At 38.9% G+C, this 19,311-nt stretch overlaps 1 protein-coding gene across 1 annotated transcript in view; it reads right to left on the reverse strand.

Moving 5' to 3' along the window:
- IARS1 (isoleucyl-tRNA synthetase 1) overlaps positions 1–19,311 on the reverse strand; it is a gene marked incomplete in the record, with an annotated part of 218,933 nt that overhangs the window by 85,897 nt on the left and 113,725 nt on the right. The window contains 4 exon segments of the mRNA XM_034777462.1: positions 6,852–6,935; positions 7,727–7,813; positions 16,157–16,351; positions 17,144–17,217. Of these exon segments, the coding sequence (XP_034633353.1) occupies positions 6,852–6,935; positions 7,727–7,813; positions 16,157–16,351; positions 17,144–17,217 (440 nt within the window).

Raw genomic sequence — 19,311 nt, forward strand, 5'->3', positions numbered from 1 at the left:
CCTAAGCTAGTATTTTAAACTACAAAGACAATTTGGTTTCTACTAGCTTAAGTATAACAGAGACTACTGTAGGTCAGAACTAGTGTCTCACTCAGCTAACTTAACCTATACAATTATTTAAAATAAAGATGTATGTAGTACTTCATTCAACTTGCCAAAAAGGTTTTCTTTTAAGATTTCAACATGGTCAGTAACAGATTTATTTCAGAACTCAATTTGTCATGTTTTATAAACTTTTTAAAACACAAATTTCTAAACTAATGAATACAGAGATTTCCTTTAGGGCACTTGAAAACCCTAACTTGGGCTGACAGAATACATTCAAAAATACTGGACCATGAATTCTTCTTGAAAGACCTTCTCACATAAACATAATACATGAAATACAACTGTTCGGACAAATAGATGGTAAAGCATGAATGTCAGCAGTACAGGAATGTGTACTACTTTGAATTTAACATTCAACTCTAAAAGCTGGACTTCAATACATGTTTAAAAATAGAAGAAACTTTCTTTTGAATTTAGATGACTTATATGTGGCAATGTAAAATAGTTCAGTATTAGGTCTAATTACTAAATAAATGAAACAGCAATTTGACCTCCAATTTTTTTATTTTTTGGTATAGCAAATCTCATTGTACAAGTCTTTGTACATGCTGTCACTGACTCTTGCGATTTGTTCTCAAGTCACAGAATTTTGGCTGGATCTGGAACCAGTCTCAAAGTGATACAAGAAGCTCCAGTCCCCTCACAAACTTCAGCCCAGACACCCACTTTCCTGCCTCCTGAGGAAGAGTAGCTCAGACCTTCTTCTATTCACATTAGAGAAGGAACTGGAGCAAGGTCGTTGGTCCGTGATGCCCCTTATACCCTTGGTTGGGAGCACAAGGCAGCAAAGGGAGCAGGCATGGACCAACAGACACTGCTACTGAAAAGTTTCCAGTCTGAGGGGCATGGAGCACATGCACACCCACAGTGAGTACCCACAGGGACCAGCACTGTGAAGGGAGTGAAGAGGACCCCAGGCAGCTGCCCACCCAGGCCTGGCAGAATGGACATGGGGCGGGGGAAGAGAAAGGGGGGAATGACACAAAAATTAATTCATTAGAATGGGGGATAAGCTGGAAGATCCAGGCTACCTTACTCAATAAATCTGGCAGAGTTTATGACCCTAATTGCCTCACATACAGTGGAGGTGGGGAGGGGAAATACAAAGATCTTCAAACAGACCAAAAACTCTACATAATTTTTTAATCTCATAATTTGTGAGCCAGTCTCACATGATTTATAAGTGTGACTGGAGATTTTTGAACTTTCAGGGCTGGCAATAATGTATAACACAGACACTGCAAACCAATAATACTGTCGTCTCTACATTTTCCTAATTTATTTTACATAAATGTCATTTTAAATCTTTACCCACTGTGTTCCAAGGTTACCACAACAGCAAATGGCCTGTAAATAAACTTAGGAAAGTAACAAACACTACTGTCTGCAGGCTTCAGAAAACATGCACTTCTCTTGGTTTTATCTGGTGTCCTTGTGTACTGGCAGCTGTGTAATTACAGGACACTGAAGACACTGTAAATAAATTATTTATAGTACCAGAAGCATGGACTGTTATGGACTAAATGCATCTTCAAATGAAATTTGTTTTTAAAGCTAGTCAGAATGAAATGCTTCTGAATGTAAAGAAAAGAAACTAGCACAAAACAAGAGTTTATTTTATTTTCAGTCATTTTAAGGACACTTGCTTATGGTAAAACGCCTTTTTAAAGCAGTTTATACTGAGCCTGCTCAGCTTGCAATAATATCTTTACCTCAAAATCAACGTGGCCTGTGTTTACTGAAGCAGAAAATTATCTGACTTGCTTCAGATGTATTTGGTATTTAATGTTGTGTACAGGTGTTTTTACATCAGTTCTGTGTGCAAGGAGGGGGAAAAAGCTTTGCCTTAGAGTTAAAACGAAGCAGTAGATTTAACTTTTACAACCTTGACATTTTATTTATGGTCCATATTATAGCCATACAAAACTCTCTGTGCTTTGGCTTTACCTATTTTTACAGGACTTAACATTTTTAATCATTTTACACCTGTATTGTCTCCACATTGAACATTTGGTCATATAGGACTCTCGGACTCCAACCCAAGACACAAAAAGACAGTTATCAACTTTTCTCCAATTCCCCTAGGGAAAAAAAATCCCAAACCTAAACACCTACACCGTAGGTCTTTGCAAACCTGGCACCCTGGTGTGTGAGCAAGACATCATGGTGAATAGTGGCCTGACTCGTTATGAATAGAAGTATGAGAAAGACTGATTGTTTACAGTGATTGGCATTAATGAGACGGTCTCAAAAAACACACTGCAGATCATCAAAAGCCTCCAGTTTCTAGAGAAGAAAATATAGGTGATCTTCTTGGAGATCCTTCCTATCTCATGAGTGAGAGAAGATAGACCTTATGAGGAGAGGCTGAGGGAACTGGGATTGTTTAGTCTGCAGAAGAGAAGAATGTGGGGGGATTTGATAGCTGCTTTCAACTACCTGAAAGAGGGTTCCAAAGAGGATGGATCTAGACTGTTCTCAGTGGTATCTGATGACAGAACAAGAAGTAATGGTCTCAAATTGCAGTTGGGGAGGTTTAGGTTGGATATTAGGAAAAACTTTTTCACTAGGAGGGTGGTGAAGCACTGGAATGGGTTACCTAGGGAGGTGGTGGAATCTCCTTCCTTAGAGGTTTTTAAGGTCAGGCTTGACAAAGCCCTAGCTGGGATGATTTAGTTGGGAATTGGTCCTGCTTTGAGCAGGGGGTTGGACTAGATGACCTCCTGAGGTCCCTTCCAACCCTGATATTCTAGGATTCTATGACCTAGACAGCAGATGATACTTGAGGTTAAGCATTGTCTAGGTAAGTGGTATAAAGTATAGGGGTTTGGTTTTGTTGCACAATGGACTATCTTCTATAAGGAGATAAAGATGTATGTCTTGGACGACCTCTGAATTAACAATAACACTGCTATATTCTTTCCTGAATACACAATTTATTCTTCTGGCACCTCATGCCATGAAAATTAGTTGCCAAATGCAAATAGCACATTTTCACAGAGTTGTATTGCTAGGATACCAGTCTGAACTTTGAGGGATAAGGCCTCAGTGAAGCAAACAAAAGCTCAGCTCTAGAAGCTATTGCCCTCTTTTTTTTTTTTTTAAATCAAAGTGTGACAGAATTGCAGACACTCAGCAGGAGTGGCTGAGTCTATTTGTTTACCTGTGTTGGCAGATGGGGGCTTAGGTCACTTGATTATATTAACAATAGTGAAACATTACTTTCAAGGTAATGTAGGAAGAAATTGATTACTCTGGAACCAATCCAAATAAAGGGACAAAACTTGCATACTTTTATTAATCGTTTATTCTTATAAGGGCTTGTCTACACTGTGAAGTTGTCGACAAAGGTTTTGTCCTTCATGGGTACTTAAAAAAGCCCCCCCGCGAAAGATAAAAGTTTTGCCGACACAAGTGGCCATGTGAACGTGGCTTTGTCAGCAGGAGCGCTCTCCTGCTGACAACGCTAATGAGGCTTGCGGGGCTGGAAGTATTTTGTCGGTAAAAGTACCAAAAGCAAGTGTTTACACATGCTGACGTTTAGCAACAAGGCAGCCTTGTCGCTAAAAGCTGCATGGTGTAGACAGCCCTTAGACCTGCATTTCTTGGCCACTAAATCTTCATTGCCTTTATTGCCATGTAGTTCTGAAATTCTAGCATTTTTGTTAGACTCCACAATCACTGACGCCAGTTCACACTCACCATCAATCTAACTTCATGGTAACATTTTAGTATACCCTTATCAGGCACTAGATATCAGGCTGAGGAAAGCCAATTCCCCATCACAAATATATTGATATGGCAAGAAGGACAAAGTCTACATGTTCATTCTTTCCAAAAAGGTGCAGAGAAAACTATCACCAACTGATATTTGGAAATTATTTTTACTGAAGTTGCAGTTTTTGATCCAGACCAGCACAGTAGAAATATTAACTGTAGCATGTGAAGCATAGAAATCCCCATAGGATAGGTTTTTAGCATGTTGAGCAAGAAAAAACTGCTGAGTTCAAATGCTTGTCTACACACAAAAATCGTACTGCATTAACTATGCTGCTATAGTTAAGTCAGTGCAGTCCCCCTAGTGTGGGCACAGTTATTCTAGTATAAAGATGCTTCTACTAAGATAGGGGAAGAAGAAATAAGCTGTACCAATGTAACTATGTCCACATCAGTAGCTGTATTGGTATAGCTTTTGGCAGAAATATCACTCCTAACCAAAACAGTTATACTGGTTCCAAAATATTATGTGACGCCCATAGAAATAAGTATTTTCCTCCTCTCCCCACTGACCCCATCCCTTCCTGCAGTCCCCACCAGTTTTTGTTGCCCTGCTTTTGGAAATACAAAGCAGGCAGAGTGGAGAGTATAGCACTAATACATTCCCTTTAATGTGAGGACCTTCTTTGGAGCTCATGGAAGTGAAGGAAAATTAAATGGGGAGAAAGAGAGAGAACACCACACTTTTTCCCTCACTGCACGACTTCATCTTTGGCTTACAGCTCATCTGAGTCAAGGTGGTTAAGACTGCCCAAGTGTGATGGTAGCTTTAACATTTAGGACTGGTCTACACAGTGCAACAATGCACACGAGAAAGGGTGTAAAATTGTAGAGGGCTTTGAAGTGTTGAACTCTAACAGCTTTGTGTTGACCCCACCGATATGCTCTAAAAGGTTCCTAGCGTGCATGAATGTAGTCCTGTTTGAAAACAATACAACATAATACATACTTTTAAGAGTGCATCAGTTGGGTCAACACAGGGCAGTTAGAGCTCAATACTTTTCTACAACTATACACCTCTTCTGATGTGCATTGCTGCACTGTGTAAACAAGCTCTTAGACACTGAATGGTTTCACATACAATTCAAAGAACACTGGAATTAAAGATTTTAAAAGTCAGAGACCAGTGTGCTAACTCTCTGTGCTACCTAGCTATTCCTTCCATCTGGAGTTCTCATCCTATTATACATTTAAGCAGCTTATGTGTGTAACTGCTGGGGATGCTGTATTTACTAACATACTGCTGTGCTGAGACTAATTTGAAGCTACCGTTCGTAAAGATTCTCCTGAGGGGGAGGGGAGAACTTCCTTCACAGAAGCTAAAGTAACCGTGCATAGAATCCGTGCCAAAACGACAAGAAAATCTAAAGTAGCTTATTCTATAAACAGTATACAAGAAGTGCTTCAGTGGATAAGCACAAACAACTGAATCACAGAAGTCTTTCCTTAAATGAACCGAGTCTGTACTGCTTTATACTCTGTGTGTGGGTGTGTGTATAAATAAATATGACATTAGAGAGTGAATGTCAGGCAGAAAAATGAATTAGCCTTTTATTGAACAAAAATGGGGAAATAATGGAATTGTACCTTTTAGCATTTTTTTTTTAAGGCAGAAAAAAATTAGGAAAAAACAACAACTGAACATTGAGTTTAAAAGCCTCTATAACAACTGGGAATCTCTGCAGTCATGCTGCTTCATATTCTGCTGACCATGGTTAGACTATTATAAAAGAGTTTGATCTTGTTGATCAACTTAAGAACTCTATTCAAGCCTTCACAGTAAATCTAGTTTTTTATGACAATTTCTTCCTGAACTGACGAGATACAAGGTATTTACCAAAAGGGGATTTCAATGTTTCTGAAATGTGTGTGTGTTTGGGGGTGGGGAGGGTAGCTTACATTTTAAAGTTGTATCAAAGTAGAGACCTCTGTTCCATTTTTCAAGGTATTCAAACACAAGTCTAGTCTTCTTAAAATAAATGTTAATTTTAAAGCAAGTTTCAGTTATGGCAAATGGAAAGTTTTCAACAGACACAGACACACATACTTATTATTTGATCTGCCATAGTCTCAGCATGCAATCATGATGCCTGGTGACATATTATAAAAACTTGAATATAACAACATTCAAATGGCTCTTTACAACCATAAATAAGATATTAATTCAGATATTCAATGTCCATATTCCACCTTCAGGTTATGAAGAGATTTTATTGCCCCCCGCCAAATTAAATGCCTCTTATACTTGAGCATTTATATTATTTTAATGAAACAACTTAAATTGCCCAAAGCCCTAGATAGTTTGATCAGTAAGGTGCTTTTTGTACATGAATATATTCAGATCTGCCCCTTCACTTTTGTCTCCAATTTTAACTGAACATAGTGCTTATGAAAGATGCTGCATTAAACAGCAATGTAGACCAAATCTTTTCTCCATAAGTAATATATAGCACAGGTAGCGACTGCACAAGCTTCCCTCCACCATGCAGCCTATGTGCAGATATGCTATTCTAGAGTAACTAGCTCTGAGGAGGAGTTGATCAGAGTTTTCATGACCATTCAAATACTTGGCGTCTATGCTTATAAAGCCAGCAATGATACCAATTAGTGTCAGCTTAAATTGACATATTATATAATAGGAACTGGACACAACTCATTTCCTAACCAAAAAGCCATCAGATAGCAATTAGCTTCAGTCATTATCAGCCTTGTTAGGATCGGAACCAATGTTTTAGAAGTTCAAGGCTCCATAACCCATTATCAATCCCTTGGGTCATCCCTTCCCGCAACTACTTCCTTGCCACAGAGTTCTGAAATAGTCTAAACTGAAGTTCTTTCCTATCGCTATCTGTCAAAACCCATTACATCCTTTCTGGTATACATGTCTGATACAACTATTCATAGGAATTTGAAGTATTAGGTATCTACATTACAGGAAAAAAAAACAGACAGTTGCCAGTTCCTACCTTAGTGCATCAGCTCCATAACCATTTACAATGGTCACTGGATCAGGATAGTTCTTCTTGCGTTTGCTCATTTTTTGGCCATCACTAAAAAAAACAAATGCCAAGTGTGGGGAATGAGTTCTTAGGACTCTGACAACACAAGAGTTGCAACCAAGTATCCTTTTACATCCAGCTTCCTTTCCAAATAATTGATTAAAACTCAAATCTGATTGTCACAATATGTTTACAGTTACCCATGCCACTGTCATGCACTCAGCACACTATTTCAGCGTGACGGACAATTCCAGAGCACTGAGAAAATCTGGAAGCAATAGGCTCCTAAATTACAGACTCAATTAGAAGAGTCTATCTTCCTCTGAGAAATTAAGGTGCATAATAAGGTGCAAGAGGATAAAAACAAAACATTTGCTTTGGATCAGTATCATCATCCTGAAGATGTGGCAAGTTATGACACTGAAAAATATATTTACTGTTATAAAAAATATATAAACCTCCAAATCAACATGTAGCTTTTAAACAACAGGGTATCCTTCCTTGTGTACAATGGCATATCATTTCTTTCCTCAATTCCATCCAGTTTTAATTAGCTTTGTGGCTGATAAGTAAGGGCAGATATTCCTGTGAAGAACTAGGCATTATTCCCGGATAGGAGACAGAAATGTCCCTCTCTGACAGGCAGTTAAATTCATCTTCTGTAACGTTGCTACTTTGTGACAAGTTTCTCTCTCATTGGTAGCCAAAACTGACCTAACTATAACCACTATGTACTCCTAGGCTACCAAATGTCTCACTTGTGATTTAGAGTAACATATCTGAACCCATTACAACGAGGGGACAATAAAAAGCTGTTCAGTAAAGAAAACTAATATACTAACCTAGCAAGAACCAGCCCATTTACAATTACATTCTTGAAAGGCGGCTTCCCAAAAAGAGCTGTGGATAGCACCAGGAGAGTATAAAACCTGAAACAAAAAAGTGATAACTTTATCAGACAGTTCAAACCATATTCTAGGCACGTTATGCTAAAAGCACCATGCTGTCAATTACAAATCAAATTTCAATTAAGCTGGATTTATTCACTCTAGCACATTAGAATTAAAAAACATCTGAGTGGACATATAACTGGAAAATATCCATTAAAATCAGCTTATTGTACAATTGCTTTCTTGCTGTGCAGTATATACTATTATTTCTCCAAATATTACACACAAGTAATAGAATACTAATAAATGACAGTGAAACATTTTGGGAATAATTAGCAAGGTTGGGAGACAAGACAGTGGAGAATTTTCCCTTTAAGTAATAGATTTTTAAAATCCACAAAATATAAATTAAATATATATATTTATATAAACAAAAATAACGAGGAGTACTTGTGGCACCTTAGAGACTAACAAATTTATTTGAGCATAAGCTTTCATGGGCTAAAACCCACTTCATTGGATTCATGCAGTAGAAAATACAGTAGGAAGATGTATATACACACAGAGAACATGAAAAAATGGGTGTTGCCATACCAACTCTAATGAGACTAATCAATTAAGGTGGGCTATGATCAGCAGGAGAAAAAAAAACTTTTGTAGGGATGGTCCATTTCAAAAAGTTGACAAGAAGGTGTGAGTAACAGTAGGGGAAAAAATTAGCATGGGGAAATAGTTTTTACTTTGTGTAATGACCCATCCACTCCCAGTCTTTATTAAAGTCTAATTTAATGGTGTCCAGTTTGCACATTAATTCCAATTCAGCAGTTTCTTGTTGGAGTCTGTTTCTGAAGTTCTTTTGTTGGAGAATTGCAACCTTTAGGTCTGTAATTGAGTGACCAGGGAGGCTGAAGTGTTCTCCGACTGGTTTTTGAATGTTATAATTCTTGACGTCTGATTTGTGTCCATTTATTCTTTTACGTAGAGACTGTCCGGTTTGGCCAATGTACATGGTAGATGTGCAGATGAATGAGCCTCTGATGGTGTGGCTGATGTGATTAGGTCCTATGATGGTGTCCCTTGAATAGATATGTGGACAGAGTTGGCAACAGGCTTTGTTAGAAGGATAGGTTCCTGGGTTAGTGTTTTTGTTGTGTGGTTGCTGGGGAGTATTTGCTTCAGGCTGGGGGGCTGCCTAAGCGAGGACTGGCCTGTCTCCCAAGATCTGGGAGAGTGAGGGATCGTCCTTCAGGATAGGTTGTAGATCCTTAACGACGCGCTGGAGAGGTTTTAGTTGGGAGCTGAAGGTTACGGCTAGTGGCGTTCTGTTACTTTCTTTGTTGGGCCTGTCCTGGAGTAGGTGACTTCTGGGTACTCTTCTAGCTCTGTCAATCTGTTTCTTCACTTCAGCAGGTGGGTATTGTAGTTTTAAGAATGCTTGATAGAGATCTTGTAGGTGTTTGTCTCTGTCTGAGGGATTGGAGCAAATGCAGTTGTATCTTAGCCCTTGGCTGTGGACAATGGATTATGTGATGTGGTCTGGATGAAAGCTGGAGGCACATAGATAAGTATAGCGGTCAGTAGGTTTATGTTATAGGGTGGTGTTTATGTGACCATCGCTTATTAGACCATCACTTGTAGGGTCCAGGAAGTGGATCTCTTGTGTGGACTAGTCCAGACTGAGGTTGATGGTGGGATGGAAATTGTTGAAGTAATGATGGAATTCCTCAAGGGCTTCTTTTCCATGGGTCCAGATGATGAAGAGGTCATCAATGTAGCGCAAGTACAGTAGGGGTGTTAGGGGACGAGAGCTGTGGAAGTGTTGTTCTAAGTCAGCCATAAAAATGTTGGCATACTGTGGGGCCATACGGGTACCCATAGCAGTGCCACTGACTTGAAGGTATACATTGTCCCCAAATGTGAAATAGCTGCGGGTGAGGACAAAGGAAAAAGGACACTAAACTATCTAAACTACTACATTCCACAAGGGGCCACAACAGTGGTTCCCTTAACTCACCCAACAATATTGTTAATCTAACCAGCTATACTCTTAGCCCAGCAGAAGAGTCTGTCCTATCTCGGGGCCTCCCCTTCTGCCCCTCTACCCCCATGAACATGATACAGTTTTTTGTTGACCTGGAATTCTACTTTCGAAGTCTCCGACTCAAGGAATATTTCCAACACACCTCTGAACAGCACACTAATCCACAGAAACCTATTCACAAATAGGATTCTTGTCAGAGGCCTGGGCCTGTGCAACTCTTTATTTTTAAATAAGTTAAGGGTGTGGCACAGCCTTGTTAGCTAAGGGAGAATATCAAATACATCAGCAATCTACAGAGCTAAAGCTAACACAGCCTTTAAATGAAAGATGATTTTATGAAAACTAATTGACTCAGACCAAGCCACAGAAGGTTATGCTTCAAAACTGTTTATTAGCATAAGATTTAGAGAAGAAATACTCTGCTGAAAGAAAGGTTCATTTGTATCCTCTGAAGTGGCTAGATCTCAAAAAGCTGCATAGAATTGAAAACACATCTGTGGCACTTGAATATCCAAGACTTGGTAAACGTTGCTTGGGTGCATTATTGCATTTATAAAACGGCTTAGATGAAAGCTGTGATTCTTATTCCCTAGAGAGGCTTTCAACTCACATTATCATCTCAGGGCGCACACCCCTCTAGGCTGTAAAACCTCATAACCAACCAAATTACAATGTAACTTACAAACCTTTATCAAACATTCACACATACACAAAAAGTAAAATACAAATCTTTGCCATTTTAAGCTACTTTCCCATTCTTTACTCCTTGTCCATAATTCTCTACCCTCCTCCTTACATCCCACCCCCACCCTTTTTTCCTCCCTCATCTTTAGTCTTCAAAAGAAAAAAAAACCTCAATCCTGAGCTTTTGCCCATATGACCAAGGCAAATCAAAACTAAAGAGACTGCATACTAGCTGATTCTTCCCTCAGCTGGTATGAATACCCAACTGACAAAACAGTAATGGGTTATGGCATGTAAATATACATGCAAAACAAACAACAAACTGATCCCAACAACAGCAATTGTCATGGAATGACAACAACAGTGTGGGCATGTCTACCCTTACCTCCGGAGCGATCGATCGATCCGGGGGGGCGGGGGTCGATTTATTGTGTCTAGTGAAGACGCGATAAATCAACCACCGAACGCTCTCCTGTCGACGCTGGTACTCCAGCAGAGTGAGACGCATAGGCAGAGTTGACAGGCGAGTGTCAGCAGTCGGCCTACCGCAGTGAAAACACTGTGGTAGGTAGATCTAAGTACCTAGTTGAAGTTGCGTAACTTAGATCAATCCCCACACACACACACCGTAGACCAGGCCTGTAAGGCATTTCTATTTTAAAAGCAAAAACTGACTTTGACTAGAAGGAGCTTCAATGTTTTTTTGGTTGTTTTTTTTTTTTTTTTTTTTTATAGGAGACTGGTACATGAGGGTTACGCACTTTGAGGTGGCACATGCAGAAATTTTTTAGTGATTGAAGAAACTTCTCCAGAGACATTAAGTTAGATAGTTCAGTTTCTTAAAAAGCTGAAGAGAAGAATACCCACAATCATACTGGACAGTGTATCTGGAATTAATTGAAACATGCCTGGTGTATAGTGTTGGGAATATAGTGCTAATACTAATTGCTTGCAGTAGTAAATGTTATGATTTTAATGACAACCACTGTTGTCATTTCAAAATATCATCTACATATTCCTATTCATGATCATTCTGTGGTTTGATTTGCTTTATAGACACTACTTGGTGGTTTTAAGTTTTACATTTATAAGATGCTTTTGATATGCACATCTATAAACCAATTAAAAACATGCCTTTCATAACAGCCAACAGACAGCCAACACTGGTAAAACATTCTGTATAAACATGTACAAGTTGGGTGGGGTTGGGGTAAAGTCCCATATTACCCCAACACTAACAAACCTCTGTCAGAATTTAAAGGCCTGGTTAAGCAGTTAATTCTGGTATGAGGACCTACAGGTAGGGCCAAGACTGTCGTACAAAATGTGCTGTTTTAAATATTAGCCAAACTGAGAAAGACGCTTCCATGTCTAATACATTAAGTAGAGTTACCAATGCTCAAAGAAAAAAGAATGTTAAATGACAAAGGGCAGCATTCTGCCTGAAATAACTGTTTGCTTGTGACTGAGAAATCACAATTTTAAAGATATCTACGTTCTAACAGTTTTACAAGGTTTTGCAAATACAGTCTATTTAAAGCATCAATATTTCAGAGTTGACTGGACCATTGGCCATTTAGCAGTGTTGCCATTTTAGCACGTCATAACTAGAGAAGGATATATTCATTGGCATTTCCCAGAATCTCAATCTTTCACAAGTATAATGAAGATATTGGGGAAAAGTTAACTAAGGGCTGGTCTACATTAAAGAGGTAAGTTGATCTAAATTACGCTAGTTCAGTTACGTAACTGAGGTCAAGGTAACTCCTGTTGACATAGCTTCCACCTCTCAGGGACATGGAATACAGATGTCAACAGGAGAGCGCTCTCCTACCAACTTAGAATGTCTTCACCAGACCTGCTAAATCGACACCACTGCATCAATCTAGCCCCTAGAGTAGACATGGCCTCAGTGTAATCCAGCTTTATAATGAGGATGAAATCTAGCAACTGTCTAGTACAGTCTGATGTCACCATCATTCCAGAGGAACAATCCTAATCTTAATTCATTTTTCTGTCTGAAAATTAATAGCTTTATTGGGAAGGTAACAGGCTAGCACTGCCTATTTGAAAAACACCACCTTGTTAGCAGATCATCATCTTGGGAAATGTTTGTGGGTTCTCATGACTTTCTGAAGCAATTGGCTTAATAGCCTCCTAAATAGAAGGAAGGTGACAGCAGCTCTCAAGGGAGTAGGATCTAAGATGCAGCTCAGTGGTTCTGAGGGCGGAACCTTAAGAGTAAACCAAGCCTGGAGAGAAGGCTTGAGGTGAACTTTATGCTGCTGTTAATAAAAACTAACCCCATGAAGCAATCTACCCAGGCGTATACAGTTTGAAAATCTCCACATCTGGCAGCAGTTATGTAGCCTACAGAATATAAAGTGAATTGGCAGGCTCAGTCCAATACCCAATGGATCTACGTCCATATCACAAAAATCAAATCACAATTGGCATTACAGGTGGCCTCTCTTTTGAGATTGACAAAGACAGACTCAGTCTGGAGACAGACCACTCATAAACTCCCCCCAAGTCTCCCTCCAAAAAATGCTCTCTCCAGATCAGGCTCTACACCCTTTAATATGAGAAAGCTTGTAAAGGTGCTGCTCAGATGGCAAAACTTAGTGTTTGGTGCTGCATATTTACCAACTTTCATGAACACTAATCATACTGTGGTAGTGTTTTTAAAAAAAAAAATAGAAGAGAAACTAGGAAGTGTGCTAATTTAAAATAGGTTTGTAAATTATAGTGGCCTCACATTTAGATTATTACACTGACAATATAAAAATTCTTCCTGTGTAAAAGTGTACCAATGTTCTTCAGTGATACTACCAGATTTTATTTCAGGAACTGTCCTACTGGATCAGACTAGTGGTCAACCTCATCCAGTATTCTATCTCCAGCAGTGGCAACAGCCAGATATTTAAAAGGATGGCCTAAGAACCCTAAAGTAAGCATATGTGGAATAATCTGCTCCCCACATTGGTTTCATCCTGTTCTCTAATAGTCAGATTGGCCTAAAATCTGAAGCACAAGGCTTAATTCCTCTTCCAGATATTTTGTCATTAATTAGGACACTTTTGATATCCATATTGATACCACATCCCTTTTTAAAATCTTGTAAAATTCTTGGCCTCAACCACTTTTGTGGCAATGAAGTCCACAGCTAAGTTACACACTGTGTGAAAAAGTATTTCCTTTTGTCAGTTTTTAATTTCCGCACTTTTTAATTTAATTGACTGTCCCCTTGTTCTTGTATTATGAGGCAGGGAACAGAACCTCCCAATCTATCTTCTCTATATTCATTGTTTTATCTACTTCTATCATGTTCCCTCTCATTTGTCTCCTTTCTGAAGTAAACAATCCCAGGCTTTTTCATCCGTCTTTATGAGAGTTTTTCCAGGCCTTTGATCATTCTCATTGCTCTTCTCAGAACTACATTTAGGTTTGCAATATCCTTTTTGAGATGGGGCGACTAGTACTGCATATACTATGACAGGTGAGGCCGCACCAATGATTTATATAAAAGTGTTAGAATATTGTCCATGCTGCATCTCATTCCATAGGAGTGTTAACATGTTAGCTTTTTTTGATCACAGCTGCATGTTGGACAGAGATTTCCATTGAGCTCTCTACAATGATTCCCAGGTCCCTTTCTTAAACTGACACTTAATACAGAAACCCTTGTTTTAAAATAAATGTATATTCCATATATATATGATCTATTTCTAGGACTTTTACGAAATACAGTATTGCATAAAAACTAATAAATTAAATTAGGGAATCTGGGATCAGTGCTTAGTAACAATGTCTACAAAATTACTTGAGGAATAGTGTGCGAAGAATAATCAGGACCTGTAGGAAGTTGTGTCTCAAAGTAACAAGGGATCAATTCTCTTCAATGTTGGGATTCACTGTATTAAATATTCTTTATTAATAATCATTCTGATAGTGTACAGTGAATAATAACACAATATATATGCATGGGAAATACAAACTGAAGTAAGATCTTATCAGGTGGGCGAGCAGGTGGCAAATGGAGTTTAATGTAGTAAGGAACAAAATAGTAAAAGTAATTTTAGGGTTAACGGAACAAAATTAGAAAGGACTAATGAAGAAGAATACTTCAGAATTGTAATAAATAATTAATAGAATTTTACATATAGTGTGAGACTGCAAATATGGGGTAGTAATGTTGAAAAGAGTGTTGACGGTGTATAAAGTTTTGGTGAGGATCCATTTAAAATACTATCCACTGCTTTGAACAGAGTTCAAAGTACAGTTCTACTCTGCAAAGGAACCAAATTTCTGTGAAGGTTCTGGTCTCAGTGATTTTGTGTTAAGTATACTCAATTGGCAAATAAAATAGGTGTTGTTTTTTTTAATTGCCAGCCTTCAAAGCAAAACCTGGAATTTGGCAATCAAGTTTGGTTCTTTCCATCTCACGCATCACCACCAGAAATAAAGTATTGCAAGGTTAAATTAGGCCTTCATTTATACCTATGCAACTTTTCTGTATTCATATCATGCCCTCAATGATACCTGTTCCACTACCTTTTAGAAATTAAACCTAATTCATTTTCTCTAATCTCAGAGATTTGCAAAAATACAAATGACTGGAATTGAATAAACAAGTCTATTATATACAAAATAATGCTGAATTTAGCTCACTTAGTCCTGACTGACTTAGAAACGTAACAGATCTGTTTACTGTGCAAGTACCACTTCAATATAGTGAACTATGCTAATTTGGGACGATGGAAGGAAAGTCTAGTTAAGAAAGGTTTGTAAAACTAAGCATAGTCAACCTCAAAACTAAGACTTCAAGGACACATAATTATAACAGACATTCCTAAATGGGACAAAAAGACCAAAAACTAAATATTATACATAAGAAATTACCAGGGACAAACCTGAGATTAGAGAAAAATTTAGCTTTACATCAGGAAAGGTTTGTTTGGCCACGGAAATATCAGTAAATGGAGCAGTTCACAACATTGTGGAAGCAAATTTAAGTCTAGACGTTTATATTTTTGAAAAGGAGTGTCTCCTACTAGTCACATAAAGGTTGACTTAGTTACACTTTTGGCCCTTTCCCAAACTAACACAGAACCATCTAGGGCATGGGGTTTACTGGCTTACTCATCAGGTATGAAATACCTACCATCCCCAGAAAAAGTTTTTGTCTCAGCTCAGTAAACTCAGTCTTTCCTCCTTTTATGGTAAATAAACTGAATTCTGCGCAGTTTACTTTGTGGCAAATTTCTCAATGAGAATATCCAATGGCAAGTCTCAGAAAGAATAAGAGATTGCCCTGGTATTTGCTGACTACTTCCCTCCCACCACTGACGTAGCTGCATTTTAGTGAAAGCTGTATGCTTATACACCTCTACCCCGATATAACGCGACCCGATACAACACAAATTCGGATATAACGTGGTAAAGCAGTGCTCCGGGGGGGGGGGCTGCGCACTCCGGTGGATCAAAGCAAGTTTGATATAACGCAGTTTCACCTATAACGTGGTAAGATTTTTTGGCTCCCAAGGACAGTGTTATATCGGGGTAGAGGTGTAGTTTGCACATCACTTAGGGATGGTTCATATGTTAAATACACTCTCTCTCTCTCTCTCTCTAAAATCTTGAACAGAGTATATTACCATCCTCTGGTTTGGTCAATGCCTTCAGCAATGAAGTCAGCAGGAAAGGCATCTTCAAATTCTTTTCTGTTCTCAAATGGATAATGGACTTGTGCGTAAGGCATGCTCCCACTCTCAAACCAACAATCGAAGACTTCAGAAACACGGTGCAACATTCCTTTTCCACAGCGTGAAGGGATGGTTAGATGATCAATGCTGTAAGAGAAAAAGACGGACAAACGCTAATCCAAATACTAAGAACTTTGATATAATAGAACTTAATCCATATTATGGTTATGCATTAGACAGAGAACAAAAACAACAACAACTCAGTTTCACCGTGATTTCCAACAGGCCAAGATTTCATATAAAAAATTTTAGAGTTTAAAATGGCTTTGTACATTTTGTATCAATCTCAAATTGAAGTTCCATAAGAATATAACAATGACCATACTAGGCCAAACATGTGGTCCATCTAGCCCAGTATCCTGTCTTCTGACAACAGCTGGTGTCAGATGCTTCAGAGGGAATAAACAGAACAGGACAATTTATAGAGTTATCCATCCTTTAACCCAGTCCCAGATTCAGCAGTCAGAGGTTTAGGGACAGCCAGATCATGGGGTTGCATCCCTAACCCTCTTGGCTAATAGCCATTGATGGACCTGAGCTCCATTAATTTATCTAATGCTTTTTAGAACCGAGTTATTCTTTTGGCCTTCATCACATCCCCGGCTACAAGTTCCAAGAGTTGACTGTGCGTTATTGTGAAGAAGCACTTCCTGATATGTTTGTTTTAAACCTGCTGCCTATTAATTTCCAAGAAAGAAACATTTGTATACTTAATACAGTATACATAAAGCCATTCTAGTTTCCTCCATATGCTCCTAAAATCTAAATGATTATTCAGGTTTAAGACAATAATAACTAACATTTCTGCGTGCTACTCCCTAACAGTTGCTAATTAACTATAGGAGCAGTTCATGCTGGTATATGTTCTCAGTGACTGACCTTTCTCTGTGGAGATCAGTGACTTTCACTCCTGACAGCTCTTCCAGTTCTGCCACTGACCCAATGCAAACCACCTGTTAAAAGATAGTAAAATACTTTAGAACCAATTGAATGGATATTTTAAGAGATATTCCATAATACTGTGCTATTATGTATCACTTTCAAGTACAATACAGACCTATAAACTATAAGTTAAATTTACCCTTTTACACGGAAACCCTGCAACATTTTATAGTTGTTTTCACTTTGGGAAAAAATTATTTAAATCCAAAACCCAATATATATTATTTATATAAAACACACAATACTTAGCACTTCAACAACGCCTTCCATCCAAAGATCTTGAATCACTTTACAAACCTGATTATCTCATTTTATATTTAGAAAAAGAGGCCAAAGAGGTTAAATAATTTGCCTAATCACAGAGATGAGCAGTGGTAAAATTTGGCACAGAACCCAGATATGCTGATGCTTAGTCTCCTGCTCTGACCACTAGAAAATGCTGCTTTCCAAGGGAGTCAAAATAGTCTTTACCTACAAACATGAACTGCTGCATAATGTCATTAACCATTTAAACTGGAACCATTAGCAAAATGGTTAGATGGGAACTAGCTAAGATCCAGAAGTGACACTCATGTTCTAAATCAGTATTTCCCAAACTTTTTTGGGTGATGACAGCTTCTAAGTCAAACTTTCCACAACACCCGATATTTACTATATGAAAGTAGAGTTAAAAATGTGTAAGTGATCACCTTTAGCCCAGTGGTTCACCCATCTGGGATGTGGGAGACCCAGGTTCAATTCCCCCCTCTTCCTGATGTGGAGCAGAAATTTGAATTTATATTTCCTACACTGCAGGAGAATGCACTAATGACTGGGCTATGGGATATTCTGGAGCAGGTCTCTCGCAGTCTCTCCTATTGAAGCTGTTACACTGTGTATAAATGCTTAGTCACTGGAGCAGGAACTTGAACTTGGGTCTCCAACATCCTAAGTGAGTGCACTAACTACCAGGCTATAGGGACATTCTCTGTCCTTGCCTGAGAGTTGACAACATCCCTTTCACATGTCTAAGAAAAATGGGATTTAGCACTTCAGATTAGCAACAATTAGCATTTTATCAGACTTTTAAACTATGTGTCTAGATAAAATGCTCCCTATTTATTAGTGCTTTTAGAGGCTGGTATTTCAATGTACAAGTAGCGTTTTGACTCCATATAAAAGAGCAGCAAAGGGGCTTTTTAACATACCTATCCATGGACTGGAGCTGCCTCAATCCTTCTACCAACGTTTGCTTCAGCAGAAGTTGGACACTCCACATTACATTTGTTCGAGGTATAGCAGATGAAAAGGAAGTGACTCAAAAAGTGTTTTGACCAGCTTAGAGGTGACCAAGGAAGAGGCAATCCCCCCACCACCAAAATGACTTCTGACAGTCAAGGCAGGCGGATTTTCAGAAGTTTTCAAGCCTCCTTTAATACATGGTCTCCATCCATCTTAAAATTGATCTGAGTTACCAACCATTGTTTCCATCCCAAGAGCTGTCAATTCATGCTCATGAAAGAGTTTGACTATACTAAATTGCTAGGACTACCATGAGGGCATAATTTACCATCTGGCTCAATTGGGATTTTTGGGTCCTGGAAAGAGTTAAGTGAGACATATCTTATTTAAAGTGAAAATCAGAGTAATCTATCAAGGAAGAAAAATGTGTGTCCTTAAAGCATCCTGTACCCAGAAGAAAACTCACATCTGCACAACCAAACCTCCAGGAGAACCTTCCATGGAACTGATGCAGCTAGAACAGATTCACAGGGTAGACAAAAGTGGGGAACCCGGATTGGCAATTACATTTAATGGTGGGCCAGTTTCCCTTGTCCTTGTGTTATGAGAAGAGAGAACAGAAGATTCCCACCTGCCTATCAGTACCAAGCAAACCACCTAGGAGCTTTAAAAGAAACTTACAGGGAATGATTTATATGAGGAACACTTGACAAGATGAGCTAGAGGTGGCAGACTAGCAGCAACTGGACCAGGACCGGCTCCAGGCACCAGCCAAGGAAGCAGGTGCTTGGGGCGGCCAATGGAAAGGGGCAGCATGTCCGAGGAAGAGAGGGAGCTAAGGACTCGCTGCCGAATTACCACCGAAGAATGAAGCGGCGTGATTG

Source organism: Trachemys scripta, chromosome 7 (assembly GCF_013100865.1).
Source record: "Trachemys scripta elegans isolate TJP31775 chromosome 7, CAS_Tse_1.0, whole genome shotgun sequence".
In the NCBI taxonomy this organism is placed as follows: Eukaryota; Metazoa; Chordata; order Testudines; family Emydidae; genus Trachemys; species Trachemys scripta.